The sequence below is a fragment of the Columba livia genome, chromosome 6, assembly GCF_036013475.1.
Source record: "Columba livia isolate bColLiv1 breed racing homer chromosome 6, bColLiv1.pat.W.v2, whole genome shotgun sequence".
NCBI lineage: Eukaryota > Metazoa > Chordata > Aves > Columbiformes > Columbidae > Columba > Columba livia.
The window spans coordinates 13347243-13364718 of NC_088607.1; the positions used below are offsets into that span (position 1 = coordinate 13347243).

Genomic DNA, 17476 nt, shown 5'->3' on the forward strand with positions numbered 1-17476 from the left:
GGGACACCATCTTCGTCATTTGTGGATGCTGTGGCTCTGCAGACACTGTTACTGTACAATAAGGAATGAATAATTAGAGTTGCCACCAAGATATAAAGGAAACTGCAGGAAGGTTAAATGTAAACAGGGATTTCTGCAATGCTGGCCAAAAAGATAAATATGTCTTTGGACTGAGCCACTGTCTCTCTGACAGCTTTCAGAAAGGGGCTGGACATCATGGATGTTCCCTCCTCAGGGTAACAGCACACACTTCCACACAGCTTCTTCCAGCAGCGACTGCAGGGATGGCACAGGGGAGATGAGCCAGACCGCAGCACGCTCTTGGAAACGCACACTCAGGCCAGCTCCCTATTGTCTGACTGCACGATTCTGGCTGTTGGTTTTAAGTTTGGCTCGCTGCACTGCCTGCCAGGATAAATGGAGTATTTTCAGCCTGTTCTGTCTTTAACTATAAAAAGGAGAACCCAGTTCTTTCCCAAAGGTTTGTAAAGAGAAGCTGGGATAGGAGGGCTTTGTCTTCTCCAGGAGCATGCTGCGGTCCCTGACACGGTTTGCAGGCAGAACAGCTGTTCCAGATGTGTGGTGAGCAAAGCTCCGGGGCTAGTGAGGAAGCTGTGACCTGGAAAACAGCAGCACAAATACGTGACGCAAGTATCAGAACCACAGTAGAGCAGTATGGCAGCCTGGCAGCCTCCATGGGCCTTCTGGAAAGCAAGCCCAGGACAGGGGTTTGCTCTCTGCAGTGCTCACATCCAGACCCTCTGCAGCCAGGGGGAGGTGGTGTTCCCTCCATTTCCAACCTGGGATAAAGAGAGGAGTCCAAGCATGTGCTCTCTCTCCAGCTGTGCTGCCAACAAATTCATAGACAAGTCACTTTGTGAAACCTCTGTACAATGAGGGTGGGTACTGCTGGCCTGCATTTCTTGCTGGAAAGCATTTTGAGATCTGTAAAAAACACTGTACAGGAGTGCAAATGGCTTTAGGTGAGGTGCCAAAGGAAAATATCTGTCTGCAGGTAATAGTTGTTCTTCCTCTATTGACCAATGCTGGCCCATTTCTTTTACTTTGTCCTAGAAAAAGATTTGCTGAATGCAGGTGACTGATGCTCCATCTGTGCAGTTCTTAGTGATGGATGTTCTGATACATGGGTGGGTGATATTTGTGGAGATCCCATATGTCCATTACAACACTTCCCACCCTCCAAGAACGTGAGAGATGGTACTGCTGCATGTCTTTGAGGGTGAGAGTTATATCTGGAAAACATTTGGGTTGACTTAATGTCTCAAAGAGAGGAGCTGCCAGAATAGACTAGACCTCAGCTGTATTTAATTTAAAATTTCTGTGATATATGTTCTACTTTTGATATCGAATCTCTGCCTCTTTCTTGTTGAACTGCTGAAGAGCCCTTGTTGCTTTACCCAGGAACAAGGTGACTCAGCTAAATGTCAAACAATGTCAAACTGTTAAATAAACTAGCTGCTGTAATTAGAATACACATGGCATTTCTGCAGCTGAAGCCGTGGAGTACTGAAACGAATACCTAGCTGTAAACTGTCCTAATTAAAAAACAGCAGGACAGATGTTTGTACTTAAATCCTACTTTTATGAAGATGTTATGATCTTGCTTGCTTATTATGGGCCTGATTCAGCCAAGCTGGAGTGACTCTGTGTGCTGGGTTCTGAGTGCCCGGGGTTTGCCTATACTGCTCGCAGGCTTCAGCGACTTCCCCCCATCATGTCTGGATTAGAAGGTCAGCACATGCCAGCCCGTGACTCCTGCTTGTCAGCGATGAGGTGGTGCACGCCTGGAACTGAGAAGTCACCTCTGCAGGTCACTTTACCATGGCAGAGGATGCGTACAGGCCTGGCTGGCAGATCACCCGCAGTGTGGTGGAGCCACAGCAGCATGGGACAGCCACTGCTCCATGGACAGAAGTGGAATGTGGTGGTACCTGAACCTCCTGCTGCAGTGAACGGCTGGAAAGGAAGAACTGAGGCATGGCCACAGCTGCTCAGACTAAAGGGTCCCAAAGGAGGAGTGCAATATCTCCCTTCCTACATCAGTTTGTGCTGGGCCCAGAGCTTTTTTTTTCAGTTGGTGGTATGACATTTTTGTTTGGAGGAAGGTTGTGGAAGAATTAGAATAAAATTCACTGCAAAACCCCTTTTGAGACCAAATACGGTTTGTCAGTGTAACAAGACAGAGGTGAAAAGCACGCTTGGGTTGTACCAGTGGGACTGTTTGTTGAACCCATTTGCAGTGCCCTGATTTCTCCATCACCTCTACTGCTGCATATCTGAAAAACAGTCTTTGGAGTGTGGACCCAAAGCTTTGCTCCCTACCTATAAGACACTTTGGTATCTGCATCAGGGATTTGGGCGCACTTGAGGCAGTTAACGAAGGAACTTCAGCTAGAAGGAGAAGACTGGTCTGTTGAGCTTCTGGTGAGCACAGTGGCAAATACAAATGGCAGAGACAGGGCTATACAACTCTGGGATTAACAGCTTTGCAGTGGTTGACTCAAGGCTCCAGGGCTTGCACTGTTTTTCATTTCTCTTGGAACTAAGTGAAAGAGCCATCTGGAGACAAAGCTGAAGTTGGAGGGATGTCATCTCCTGTAGCTCTGCAATGTCTTCCAAGTGTGGCCTTGGGAAAAATGCACTGCACAACATGAAATCATCCCATCACACTGGCTACTGGGCTGCACGTCCCTACCCTGGAGAGAGGCTTGGGCTTTCCATGGCACGGAGGGCTGGACATTGGTGATGGCAGCCCCTAGCACTTTCTGCCTAGATTCCAGCTTGGTCCCTGTCTAGACTTCAGACCAGTTTTGAGTCCCACTGAAAAAAACTCAAGTTTTTGCATAAGCTGTGCTGAAAGAAGATCCTCACAGGGTGTCTGTTCTGCAGCCTCTGTGCTGCCTAGAGAGGGAGACATCCTGCTCCAGGAGACTGTTTTATGTGCCTGATTTTCTTTACCCCTGGGAGTAAGGGAACACGGGGGGTCGGCACAGTCTGCCCTACCAGCTGAGTCAGGCAGCTGCAGAAGCAACAGCCCAGCCTGACTCTAGTCCCTGATTCCAGTGCTTGGGAGACTGTGCCAGAAAAGCACCTTCTCTTTTCCTTTCTTTCACACTCAGATTTTCCTCCTCCCTTGTTTAGGCTGAGGAAAGAGGTCACTGGGGGCGGGTGGGGTGCGGTATGCTGCCAGTGGACTTTGGTGGCTCCATCCCAGGGCACCAGGAGGGATGCTGACATGGTGGTCTAGATGTCACTAGCTGTTCTCTGGCCCCACCATGCCCTGATGACCTGCTTTCTCTCCAAGAAGGGAAATGCCCCAGCACCATCTCAAAGAGGTCTCTGGGGCTTTCTCTTTCCTCGTGCCCAGGGCAGCAGGAAGATCCCTGCAGATAGTGCAGATTTGGCCCCATTTTTATTTCTGCCAAACTGCTGTGTGTGGCTTGTGCCAGCAAAAGCGAGTGGGGAGCGGGGCGAGTTGCTCCATGCCAGGAGGGTTTTGCCCAAACTACTTAATCTCTGGGAGAGGCTCCTGGTTCCCTGGAGGAGCCCCAGTCTCTCCCCCTTGAGGTTTGCCGGGGGCCATTCCCTGAGCAAAACGAGAGCCGGAGTATGAGCCTGGCCCTGCGCATGAGTCAGGAGGCTGTGGAAGGGAGAGGTGCGGTGGTGAGGGTGCGGGAGCCATCCCAGCACCGCCCAAATACCTGGGGCTGGCAAGGGGTGCTGGCAGGCGGGGAGCGCCGGTGTCAGGCGGGAGCCTCCCCATTTTACACAATGCAGGAGGACGGAGAATAACCTCTCGCGAACACTGGCCGGCACCTTCCTCGCCTTCGTTTCTGCTGCTTGTGAGCTGCAGAGGGGAAGGAGATCTCCTGCCAATGAACTGCATCCCAGGTGGATATGTCTGCTTTTCGGTTTCGGTTTGGTGTGTTGGTCTCTTTTTTTTTTTTTCCCTTTCCAACGCTGTCTTTTGGGGAAGAGGAAGCTGAGGAGAAAGGCTCAAGCAGGTTTGCCACAACAGGATTTCGTCCATGGTGATGAGAGCAGCTTTTTTCCCCTCTCGGTTTTGTGTATGCCAGCTTTGCTCCTTTTGTTTTGCTCCGGGCTGCAGGAGAAACAGCGTTTGGTTCGGAGATCTTGGTGGTTATTCTTGCACTGAAGCAGAGATGACAGGCTCATCCTAACAGCTGGCACTGCGGTGACCTTCAGATCCAGCGCTTCATCTTCCACCTGTGTAAATCAAGACCGGCATCAGCAAAATTAGGATATGGCCGTGTGTGATTTTGTCAAAGGTGCTGCATTTCCATGGTGGTCAGTGCATGTGAGGTGTTTTCAACGTTTGTTCTGCCCACCTCGTGAGGCAGAGGGTACGGTGACTGCGGGGAACACGCTGGCCGAGGAGGACCCTTAGAAATTTCAGGGATATTCTTATTGCAGGCTATTTTCTCTTTTGGAGGGGTTTTTGCTAGCTGGGCATTTAAAAGGAAATGCATTCCCTGTCCTAATTTGTAGCTGGATTTTATGTGCAAAAATGGATTTAATTTCAGACTTGTTTTCCATTTTTGATTATCCTTTCCTGCAGTGCTCTGAGGCAGGGCCACAAAGTGTTAGTAAGTTATTTTAAATTTTTTTGGAGTAATTTTGAATTCCTGGACTACACAGAAATGCACAGTATTGCAGCAGTTCTGAGCCAGTCTAAAAGTAGCTTAAAGGTTAAAAAAAAAAATAAGGGAGATATCAGATGATTTTGTCTTCATCGTAGACCCAGTCATATATTTTTAGATGAAAATATGAATTGAGTTATCCTAAATGGCATTATTTTAATATGCAGGGGTAGTCTTGCAGGCATGATAGTCACACACACAGACACACAAGAGTGTTAGATGTCTGGTTTGCTGAGCCTTGCCTGTGTAACACAAATAACCAAGATATTCAGCTGTGCTTTCCTGAATTTGATGCAGCAAACTTTCTCAGATGGCGGAGGAAGGGCTCTGCCCCCCATCCCCTTCCACTCACCTGCAGTAAATCAGCATCGCAGTTCCCTGTCCCCACCTCAGAGGAGCTGCCAGGGAGTGGGGAGTTGACCCATGGCACTGTGGCATGAGATGCTGGAGGCTTGAACAGCTATTGAGTTTTTTGGGGGCCATTCCATAATGCAATATAATTCGGTTTTAATATACATATTTTCAGTTTTCCCGCCTGTTCTTTGGAAGGAGAGAGTGCCTCCAGGTTTAAAATGTACTTATATTTGAGCAAGGGGAGTGTGTTAGCAAGATGGCTAACAGGTCCTTGGCTTGTTTCCACCCCAGCTTGTTTAGGACTTGGGTGATGCCGAGCTTCTGCTGAGCTGCTCTACAGCAGCTCCTATTGTTTGAGAAAGCGGTTTCTATTGTTTCTTTCTATTTTCTGCCTTGCTATGAGAGCTATTGCGGAAAATTCATCTCCTGTCTCTCCCAAGAGGAGAATGGATTTCCTGTCGGCTCCGGGCTTGAAGGGGACGCAGGGGCTGCCGGGAGGAAGCGGCTGTTCCTCAGCCGGGTGGCGGGAGGATTGATGATTTCGAGGGGGGCAGGCAGGCGTATTATTTTCTTCGGGCTCTGTGGAGATATTTTTAGGGTTTAAGTGTTCTCTGGTTGAAAAACTGAGTCAGGCGTGAGGTCATAGGATGCCCTCAGGCTGCTTCCTATTGAAGAAGCGGCAGAGAAGGCGGCTGCCAGTGAGCTGCCTGCCGAGGAAGGGGCTGTAACCAGCCCCATATAATGGAGTGCAGGGGAAGCTTTTCGCTTTGCATGCTGAGCCCATTTCACGGGTGGTGTCAGAAGTTCTGGAGGTCTTTGGGCATCAGTATGGCTTGAAACAAGGGCCTGGTTTCATTAAAAAAGGAACAAAAAAGGAAAAAAAAAAAAAAAGTGATGCTGGTATCTGCCCAAGTACCTGGTGCTCTTTCCTTTCTTCTGGTCTTTTCTGGGTCCATTTTCAGTGCACAGATCCAAAATCCACCAGCCAGCAGCTAAAACAAGGGACTGGCATAGCAGTAACCTATAGAATCTTTTTTCTGGGGATCGTATCTGCTCCTTTCACATGGATTAAGACTTGCTATTTTGCTCAACTAGAAAACACCTCTGGGCAGAAATTAGCATATGCAGAACGTGACGTGCCTCTCATTAGACCATTTGAGTCTCCTGATGAGAGTTTTGTAATGATCAAACCATAGTTTCAAGGGAAAACAAAGAATAGAAAGGGGGTTTGGTTTGGGTTTGCTTGAAGCCAGACCTAATGGGATTATTTACCTTTTTTTCAGTGCTGGATGCTAGACTGAAAAGGCCAGGGCAGGTTTTCAGCACAGTGTAGCTGCTTGGCTCCTTGGGGATATATACAGACGTTTCTACTCAGAATTAGTTGGATTTTGATTCTTGTTTTTAAAGGCAATAAATAAACACGATTATAAACTTGAAAAGCAGTTTGAGCTGCATTGGGCTCGTCGTTTCCTCAGGCAGCCGTTCCAGATGAGTGTGCCCTCTACTACTGTAATTACTTTTTAAAAATAACTCTGCAAGTCTGTAATCTAAAGTGGGTGGTATGTAGCAAGTCTGAGAGCATTCTATATGCAACCCACAGGCTGGGGAGAGGGTGGCTTTATATAAGGGTTTGCTTGTCTTCATCTCTGGGTTGAAATCCGACTTTTTCCCACAATCCATCAACAAATGGCTCATATAATGAAAGTGCTTTTTAACGCGGGAGTCAAACTTGCCAGGGACGCGGATGGCTTTGCAGCCCCGCAGGCTCTAGATATTCCTTCTGGATGTTGCTTCTATGCCTGATCTTGTCTCTGTTCTATTCAGATTTAAGCTGCCTGGGTAACAGAGGAGAGCAGAGCTCAGCTAAGATTCACAGCTAAGTAGTGGTCTAGACACATGTTTGAATCTGTTTTCAGCCCAGTTTGCCTTTTGGCTGGGCCAGCTGATTTATTTATACACTTGCATGCTTAAAATAGGTTGTGATTATTTTTTTCATGAGGATTGGAAACAATGAACCTGGGAAATTGCTGCTTGATCACAAGTGATTTCTCCTACTTTATTTTCTCTATTTATTAAGCTTTTTGGGTGCTGATGTTCTGAAGTGTGGTGTGTTTGCAGACCTCCCTGCTCCGCAAGGTAGCTATTTTCAGGCTCTCATGAATGTGTTTGTCTTTACTCATAAGGGGATCTTTATACTCAGGAGCAGAGTGAGGGGATACTGTGGGCAGGGATTTGCCAAATTGAATCTACTTCCACTATAATGAAATGACCTTTAGCAGTGTCTGCCCCCCTGTAATTTTTCTAGAGTTCTAGTCCTGTCTAATGGGAAAGCTGAAGTGGAGAGGGGGAAATAACGTTGGAATTAGAAAAAGGAAGCCAAGGGTACGTAGATGAGGAAAAGAAAGTAAGTCCTAGAAGTGGGAAATTCAATCCTCTTGAGTTTCTCCCATTCATAGAGGTACTAATACAGGCCCCAGGCTTGTACTCAGGATGGAGGTAATTAATGTTTGCTCTCAAATTTCCTTGGGTCTGAAGTTAAGCTCTTTCACCATGTCATTTTCTATCAGGGTTTTGCCACCTCTAAATAAAGAGCAGAAAATTACATTCCTTCTGCTGTTACATCCTAAACATTGGCAAGTTCTCGCTTGCAGGTTCCTTCTTATATTCAGGGCTCTGAACAGCACAGGGCTGACCTGGAATAAGCAAAATGTATGCGATCTGGCTTGGCCCTTGATGAGGTTTTCTTGCAGGTGTTTGGGCTGGTGGGCAGACTTTGCTTTTTCACTGACTGCACCGTTAGATGTGATTTCCACCAAATTCTTCCAACTCTTCCCATCAAATGACAGATAACTTGATACCTTCTCAGGCTAGCAGTAAAACCATCAGCCCCGAGTACAGGGTAAAGGCATTTGTGCCTATTCCCACTAGACAGTGTCGTCACCGCTGGTCTATTTAAATCATTAGATGCAGAGAGCAGAAGGGAAAATGTTCCTATCTTAATCCCGGCTCCTACAAAACAGAGCAAATGCAGAATTGTGTGTTTAGTGGATTTCCTCTTGGGAAGAGAAGTCTCCTATAGATAATAATCCTTTTAGCAACATCTCCAGTGAGCGAGGCTTTGTCCGAAGAACAAAGAAAAAGTCGCAAGCTTGAAATATGCCTGAATTTCCTGAGTGCGCTCGCTGCTGTGTGCAGGCAGGAAGCTGTGTTAGTCTGGTTTGGATGTTTGCTCTGAAGTGGCATAAACAGTGTCGGGACTCCCAGGATCCTGGTCAGACCCATGGACCAGGGGACAAGGGGTTCCTCTGAGCTGTGGAGGGAAGAAATGCTACCGTAGTCGTGCTCCTCTGTGCCCATGTCTCTGACTCTGTCCCGTCTCCGTTCTGGCCAAATCCATCCTCTCGAGATGCTGGGTGGATGCAGGAGCTGGCAGCAGAGATGAGCGATGCAGCCACAGCAGACCCAGCACAGGCGGGTGTTAAGCTGCCAGCCAGCAGGGGACTCATTTCCTGCACAATTATGAAAACAGCTGATCTGTGACATTTTAAGACGGGGAGAAAATACAGGGCAGGGGAAGGAAGGCCCTGGCTACATAAATATTTACTTTTGTACAATGTCCCAGGCACCCCCTTCTCCCAGGACTGGAAGAAGAAGGGGTTGCTTGCTGCTGGTTCTGGTACGTGTTGACAGAGGACAGGAGGGCCACCAGCGGGCTGCCTGCAGCGGGAAGGAGCTCGCTCCCCACCAAGCAAAAACTGCTCTGCTGGAGTAGGATACTGTCCTGCTTGACCCTGCTTCTCCCTGCTGCATCCCACCGCTGGTGACGTGCTGCTGGATCACCAAGAGCTTGCTTGAATCACCTACCTGGGCCTCTCCTCCCTCTCCTTGGTCTTGCTCTGATGAAGCCAAGATAGCAAGGTATCCCTGCTCGCTGGTTCTCCCTGCTCCTTCCCAGAGAGCAGCCTGGGGAAATGAAGGCATGAAGTTTTCAGGGGAGCACTGCTGAAAGCAGATGGGGTGTCCAAAGTCTGAGGACTGCGTCATCTTGTGTGATGTTGCCACCTTAGTGCAACCACACAGTCAGCTAGGTCTGGAGTAGAGGTGAACCATGTCATCTGCAGAGGAGGCCCTAGCTAGACTTGATCGAAAAACACTCCAGACACAGGGAAAGAAAAGACCCTCAGAGACAAGGAGAAGATTTTATTTTGATCATGGTATTGTTCAACCTGATACAATCCTAGTTTTCAGTTTCTTTTCCTCCCGTTGGACAAAAATGTTGTTTTTTCCAGCCTTGTCAAAGAGGGGGTGAATTGATGCTCTCTGGTCTATAAATGTGGCTCAGTTGCCCTTTCATTAGCCCCGTTGGCTGGGGTAGCTGATCCAGTGCCATGCACATGCTGTGTACATTTGACAGAGTATCTGACTGCCGGGGCAGCTCCGAAGTCCCTCCTGTGTGTACTCAGCAGGTGGAGGGAAGGCTGCAGCGTGCTTTGCCTGACATCCAGTCAGTCTGTGTTTGCAGCCAGGATTGCAGTGTCCAAGCCATGTTTCTGCAGTATGGCAGGCTGCGATGGTTGCATCAACATCGGGTAACCCATATGTGAGGAGATTCAGTGAGTCCCAGTGACATTGATCCACTGGTGGGTCTTGGTGTATTCTGCTCTCCCAGTGGTGTCTATAAAACCAGAAGAGTTGGAAGAGGTGGGATTCAGAGATTTGTTTCATGCAAGGGGTTGATGCAGTAACAGAGGTGCCTCCAGCCTGTTGCCCTCCACTCCTTTCATCAAGGAAATATTGGCTCAGCTCACTCCCCCGGATACACACCGTCACTCAGTGAATAAACACAAGGGATTTGTGTTGTGCGTTAATTCTGCTGCTGGAAATCAAACCCCATCTGTGGTCAGATGACATCTTTTTTCTTGGAAAGGGACCAAGGTTAAGAAGACAAGGAAGGCAGGTTAGTTAAAATATGTCAAAGTCTCTTGGGTGTAAGTAAAGATTATAAATAAAGCCTTTTAACTTGGAAAAGAACTTTAGAGTGATATGATCAGGTTCAATTTAGTCCAAATATTGCTTTATGCCATTAAGCTGTTATCAAGTTTTGATTCAATTGCAATAGTTTTATGGTTTCAGCGCAGTGGGAACAGTTGTAGCCTTTATGCAAGTAAAGCATTTCCCCTGAAACGTTTGCAGTGAAGACTGTTGTATTGTGCAGGAACCTGGGAGTGAAACTGCCTGGAAACAAACAGCCAGGAAGGTGACCTTCTCTAGCTCTTTTCTTTCTCCATTCCTGAGTAACGACACAATCTAGGGATTTATATTATGAACAATGGGGGGATTTAACTAAGGCTTAGTTTTACATTCTTGTTAATCAATCCTCACACTTAGTAATAAAAGCTGAACATTTTTACTTATTTCCTCTTAAGCTGCAAGCACATCTGATTCAGCAAAGTCTTGAGATGATTTGTCAGTATGAGAAAATAAGTCACATCCCTTTTCTTCTTAGGATTAATAGGGAACTAGAATAATTCTGTACCCATAATATTATTTCAGTTGGGTTTGCATAATAGCTTGGAAATGGTTATACTCAATACAATGCTTTGTAATGACAATGCTTCATCCTTTGAAGTTAGATTAATGCATGTCACAGAGTCAGATCTGCACAAATAATAAAACACATACTATTTTTTTCCGTTTTTTCTTAACTAGCCCCCATTTTCTGATTCAAGTTTTACTGTGGTCAGTTAGAAGTGAGTAGATTTTAATGCTGTTTCTGCAAATTTGCAGCACCATTGCAGCCAGGAAAGTTCCATCTCACAAATTTACATGTCAGTGTGGCTGTGGGTTTAGGAAGATCCTGGTGTTCCTAAGTAGTCTTGCTGTGTGCCTGCCTCTGCTCTGCAGAGCATTCGTACTTCCACCAAAATCACTGTAGTTGACTCTGTCCATGAGCCAAGGTTTTCCACAAGCATCTGGACCATTATTCCTGACTTACATTAGAGAAAGTGAGAGAAATCACCCCCCCCCCTAATTACTTACAAGCTGCAAGCTAGGCACATATGTGAATATTTTCGGGGTCACAACTTAGCTCTTTATTTTTGATATACTATGTTATTAGTAATCGTTTTTGAAGAGATTGAAAATCCCACCCATAAGTTTCTGTAGGATCCAACCTACTCAGCCTTGACCTCTGCTCCCAGTGGTATCATTGGATTTACTGTTGACTTCAGCAGGAGCAGTCACAGCGGGTCTGAGTGCTTTTGAAAACACTTTCCCTGTGTTTTTCTGTGTAATGCCTATTGCTGTAGCTGCCAGATTGTATGACACTAGGGTTTAAAATGACTTAAGAATGAAATCAAACTGATAAGAAGGCTAAGATGTAATAAAGCTAAGCAAAGTAAATTAGCTTTCTTTCCAAGACAAAGCAACTTTCACGAGGTTTTCATTTTCTCTGGCCCGAGTAGAAAAACAGTGGGGTTCGGTTCATTCTATGCATGCATGTTGGGCATGTGTTGATGCTGCTCCTGTGAAACACCAGAGATGACATCCTGCACCCACCACCATGTGTGGGCTTGCCCCGGGCTCGTGGGAGCAGGTGAGGGGGGCTGGTGAGGGGCTGGAGACCACTTAGGGGCCTTGGTTTCAATTTCCCTCTGTTCCCCAGCCATAGGATATGAACTTGGGAATCATCAGTTAAGCCCATATTTAGTTATTAATTCTGCCCAAGATTCGTCCCTAGTTTTGCCCACTGCCAGAGGTGCTTTACAAATAGGAAACAGAAGATCTGAGGACTCAGGTGGGATATAGGGGGTCCCAATCTATGTCTGCACTTCTTTTATTGGGGAAAAAAGGAGACAAAATAGAATTGCCATATCGCCCCACAGTGCTAGAAGAATAAATCCATGAAATGCTGTGTAGCACTCCAACACTTCTGTAATTACCTATGCCTGACCGGTGCCTTTATTGCTGTGTTTGAGGCTTACATGTTCACATCTGTTTGCAGATGTCCTCTGGAGCAGGGTGGTCTTTTGCCGTAAGAGTGATGATAAATACTTTGCTCTTATGGATTAGATTATTCCTCACCAAGTTGTTCTCTGTCTCACTGGAGGTCAGCTATACTCCTCATCTGTTAAGATTTTCTCCCCCTGCCCCCCCCCCTTTTTTTCTTTTTTGCAATTAAACCAGACCCTTTGTTCTGCGGTGTCAGCAGACAGGAGTGTTCCTCCAGGCAGCCACAAAGACAAAAACATGCGGGCAAGGGTGTTGCCTCTCTCCCCGGGTTTCTGCTCCTCTTCTCCCATCGCCAGCTCCCCACGCACAGTGCTCGTGCCGAGAGGTGGTTGTGTCCTATCCAAACCATCCACTCCCTGGTTCACCTCCCCTTGAAAAGAGAGTCCAGATGTTGTAATCCTCTGGTAAGCTCTAAAACTGGCAGGATTTTTGTGTTTGTTTCCCTCCTCCTGTTTTATTTTCGTAAGCCTATAGATTGACTTTATTTCTCTTAAATGTTTCTAGGCCAGGAGACTGCTATTCATCCACTTTTAATTAAAGCAATATAGGGAATTAGACCTTTCACAGGGGTGGTTCTGGTGATGGCTATGAGTGTTTTTGTTAGTTTTCCTCCCTTCTGAGCAAATGTTTGGAAGTGTGAGTTGGAGCTTAAGCTTTTTAATTACCGGGGAGTAAAATTACAACGTTATTGTGAAGTGATTTCTTTGTGAAGGAAAAACTGTTTCTTGGCTGCTGCCATGTGCAATAGCCTAACTAAGAGAGGGTGGTTCGCTGCTGCATCCTCAGAGGACAGGAGGGTGGCGGGTACAGGGCAGGAATATAAATTTGGGCATCCAAAGGCTGAGGCAGTTGGCAGGGTGGCTCAGGGTGATCCGTGGCTTTTGCAGCACAGTGTGAAGAGGGAGATGATGGGAGCCCGGTCTCTCCTCCTGGCAGTGGCGGGCTGTTTCCTGTGAGAACCTGGGTTAGATTCTCAAGGCAGTTTCTCTTCAGGCTTCTAGTTTCTCTTCAGGTGCCGCACTGAAAGAGAATGGGTGTAGGACGGAATGCAGCACGGTAGAGCAAAGCACTGCCCTTCCCACATGGTTTACAGTCTCTCACTTCCTTTTTTCCCCCTTCAAAGCAATGCTCTTGGGCTTATAAAACATAGCCTGTGCAAGCAGAGGCTGGTGCAGACAGGTGTAGAAACCTCTTATTGGTGTATGGGGGTCACAAACTGGGTTTTTTTCTGGATCTTGGGGAAGGCAGCAAAAGCTTCCCTCTCCAGAACATGATTATTTTGGGTGAGCAAGCAAAGGATCTCAAGAGCAGGTCTCTGGCTGACCTAGGGAAGCAGCTGGCTTTTCCGCCTGGAGTGTCCAAATTATTTCAGGATAGTTTTACAGTGTGAAAGACTCCCGCAGGAAATTTTCAGAAGAGCCCAAGTGTCATCTGACCCCAGCTCCTGCTTTCTGAAGTGTCAGTGTGTTCCTGGTGTGTTTGTGTGTTTGGAAATTTGACTTCTGTTTCAAATTGGTTAGCTATTTTAATACAATGAAAGGAAAGCTATTACCCTGAGTGTCAAAAGCATCAGTACGCTTGCAGGAAAACCTCTATTTACCCGTGGTCCCTGGGGATGGGGGATAATCCTCTTCAGACTCATTAGCTTCTGTCTCTTGCTTCTGTCCTTCTTGCACGTTTCTTGTTTCCGGCACAAAGACACAGCTTCTCTTGGCTTCCGCAGCCCCATGAGCCACACGTAGGTCCTTGTAGTGCTGCAGAGTAGCCAGCATGGATGTTTGTGTCCCCTTCTGAAGTCACTTGGGTCCATCTCAATGCCAGCATGTGATGAAGAGACTGTCCCCCCCGCGCCCCTCTCATTTCTTCTCTCATCTATAGCCTGAAATGGTTTGCTGTCCCCCAGGGACTCACTGATGCTGCATGTGTTTTTAATCTTGTGGCATAGCCATGCTGACATCTCGCTCGCAGCAATGAGACATTGACTCTGATGTCACTCATTTTGGTTCTGATCCATGCCGTTTGCAGGGCCAGACTCTGCTCCTATTAGTGGCTTTTTCATTTGGAAACGTGCACTTCCCTTTCTGCAGCGTTTCCCTATTGCAGTGCCTAGAAAGGGCCAAGAAAGGATTTTTCTTTTCACCATTAGCGATGCCTGGGGTTCCTTGGGGGCTCTGGGCCTATTCTGTGGTTTGTTACTAATGCAGGTTTCCTGGGGATTATAAGATGATCTAACGCAACCTGACTTACTGAGCTGACTCAGAAGTGACTCTCCTGAATCAGTCCCGGGCAGCTGGGCTGTCTGAAGAGTTAACTGCAGAGGAGTGATCTGCTTGTCATCAAAGCCAAAGTGTCCTGTATCCTTCAAAAATACCAGAAATAAGTTAGATTTTTTTTTTGTGCTTATTTTCAAAAAAGATAATTTCAGTGCCCTCTTTTTTCAACTAATAGCTATCTAATTAAGCTCCAATGCAATATCTGAAATGCACCTGCCTTGCCCTCTTGGCATATGAACAAAAGTTAATAAAATGTGAGTTAAAATAAACAATGTGGAAAACAGTGTCATCCAAAGAAAAATTAAAAAAAAAACCCCGCAACCTTCTGAACTACAAAAGAAAAACCTGTGAAAAAGACTCATCTGGTACTTTTTCTGGGTAAATAACATGAAAAGGCAGGTACTTGAAACAAGATTTGTGTATTGACCCAGAGTGAGTTAAGGGTCTGCATGGAAGTCAGATGGCTCTTCTTTCAGAGTAGGGCACCTAAGAAGACTGGAAAGTGTGTACTTAGAAAATGCTCAAGATGTGTGTGTAAGCTAAGGCTTGACACAGCATCAGTGAGTGAATGGAAAAAGTCCTTTTAATTCCCCTACACTCTGGACAAGGTCTTTAAGATCAGGCTCCTCGCACATAGTGCTTTGTCCCCTGTTGGTCTTCTCCTCACTATGTCCCTTCCTTGTCATGTCAGATTCACCTTGGAGGGTGAAGTACTTGGAACTGGTCATTACTTAAGTGTGTGCTAAGGTCAGTTTACTGAAACCATGGGCTTAAACCAGGTGAAAGGGAGAAACACAGCGGTGAATCAAACCTAAGCTTTTATTTGTGTCCTAAATATACTGAATGTACGTCCTCCTTACTCATGTAGTGCATTGGAGAGGTGATTTTTGATATGGGCTGCCTGAGGAGGTGAGAAGTATCAATCTTTGGTGGTCTGTAACTACACGTTAAACAGACTTCTTCAGTAGTGCCATAGGTAGATCAGGATAATGGATTTGCTGGTCTCTTGAACTCACTTCCAGTGCTGTATTTCTGTGATTTGGTTATTTGGAGATATATTGTGACAAGATTGTGATGAAGATTAATTCAGAGTGACATAGCAATTGGTTTAGATGAGGTTTGTGTAGATGAGGTTCTTAGGGATATGATTTAGAGGTGGAGTTGCTAGTGTTAGGTTAGTGGATGGACTTGATGATCTATTCCAACCAAATGATTCTATGATTCTGCAAAGGGTCAGTAGTTTGTGGTTGTAAGATCTCAGCCTCAAAAAGGGGTTTAGTCTACCCGGTAGTAGAAACGTCTTAAGATCTGATGTTTTCCTAAGCTACTCCAGGTTTTTAATCCAAACCCCATGACTTCTGGACAACTCCCCTCTGATTTGTAAGTGGCACCAGTATAATTCTTGTCACCACAACAGCAGTCCCTCCATTGACTGTGCTCTTTGAAGAGTGTGTGTATGAATATTGCATTCAACTCATGTCACAGAACAATCATTGTAGTAGTTGCAAGAAATGCTTTTTATTTCCTCCTTCTCTATCTATAAGGAAAAAGGCCCATCTTTCAGATCCGTTTGCAACAACATAGTTTTATGTAACACAGCAGGTAATAGTCTCTTGTGCATCTTGCAAATGAGTGCAAATGAGTGGAAGCATCGTGTGGGCTGTTAGGTGCCTGAGGAATTTATCTGCTGGACTCAACTGATCCTGCTTCCCTTCTCTTCCCATCTCCATCCCTTCATACACAAGACCTTACCAGTGGCTGCATCTTACCAGCGTTGCTGTGGCAAGTGCAGCATCACCAGCCTGCTGGGCAGGCAGCCTTTAACACTGCCTATTTCTTGCAGTCAAGTAGTTCCGAGAGATGACCTGGATTTTGTTTTCACAGACGTGCAGTGTTAATTCAGGTGCTCAGCACCTCTCAGCTATGTATTAACTTGTTCAAAAACCCCAGTGAAACTAAGCATTTTGATTGTGAACAAATTAGTCTTGGGGATTGTCTTGTGTTTGTACAGTCTCTGGGACAGTGAGTTTCTACTCTGGGCATAAATATTGTGGAAAATATTTTCACATTCCTTGCAGAAGGACCTTCCCTCTCCAACCATCTCCCTCTGCCCTCACACCTCTGATTGGGAAGTGACATTTCCATTGTACTGATCCCAAGAAGTGACCCACTCTTATACTGCCTAGGGAAATAGTGAGGGCTCATTCTGCTCAAATCGGCACGGAAAAATATTACACAGGGTGAGGCTGAATTCCATCCAAACATAAATAGAGTAGCATGCCCCAGAATATCTTTTCAGTCTAAATCTTGCTCAGCAGTCAAAGTCCCAAGTACCAATAAAGTCACTGACTAATGAACATTACTCAGTTCCTTTGGGTGCTTGGCTAGGGGCACTCATAGTTTCCAGTCATACGATTACTACTTTTTACTTCAAGCCATCCTGTTTTCCTTTAGTTTTTCACCCTTAAAGAAACATTGAGCAACTTTGTGTTCTGATTCTTAATGGCGAAGTAAAGGGATCCCAGAGACATGGACCTTTTCGGCTTCCTTTCCTGCTACCTGGAAACACCTTCTTTATCTCTGGTGCCAACTGAAGTGTCATTATTTTGGTTTATTTTCCCTCACCCTTTCTGAGTCTCTCTTTCTTACCCCTTTTCCACTGGAACTGAGAACAAAATAGGGATTTTCCAAGCAGAAGTGTGTCTCTGAGATACACAGTGGAGATAAATCACCACCATAACATTCACTCTGCACACTGGGTATCTGACAAGGAGAGACAAGAGATTAAAATCTGAACCTGAAATGAAATTTGGCAAATTTTCTCGGTAAAAACTTTAGGGAAGGCCAGTCCCAATTTCTGGACAGTTCATTCTTCCGTGCCTGTGAAGATAGAAGAACAGCCAGCCTCCAGATGAGTCATTAGCCTGGCACACGGGGAACCTTCAGTTCAATTCCACATGGTCTCTTGCAGGTTTACTTGCAGGAATAAGCATTTGTGTTGTACACTTGAATGAGGCCCAAGTCCTTGAGCTGTCATTGATACCTTGTGCTGTGTCATTCAAAACTGCAGCATGGCCCCAGTGTTTAGTGACCTTCAGCATCTAGTCATGTCTCCAAGGACCTTGTGCCCGGTGGTGTGTTTTTGGATGGGCAGAG

General features: G+C 46.1%; 1 protein-coding gene across 9 annotated transcripts in view; it reads left to right on the top strand.

Annotated features, from left to right (window-relative positions):
• The window catches only part of SH3PXD2A (SH3 and PX domains 2A), a 259091-nt gene that overhangs the window by 78052 nt on the left and 163563 nt on the right, over positions 1-17476 (top strand). For 2 of the 9 annotated variants that reach the window (XM_065067109.1, XM_065067111.1), the window contains exon 1: positions 3763-3912. The exons of 6 other annotated variants lie outside the window; for them this stretch is intronic. In XM_065067109.1, coding sequence (XP_064923181.1) covers positions 3897-3912 — 16 coding nt within the window. In that variant the 5' untranslated portion in view covers positions 3763-3896. Of the gene's footprint in view, positions 1-3762; positions 3913-17476 lie in introns of those variants that run through there. One more of the 9 variants, XM_065067114.1, reaches the window with a different exon arrangement.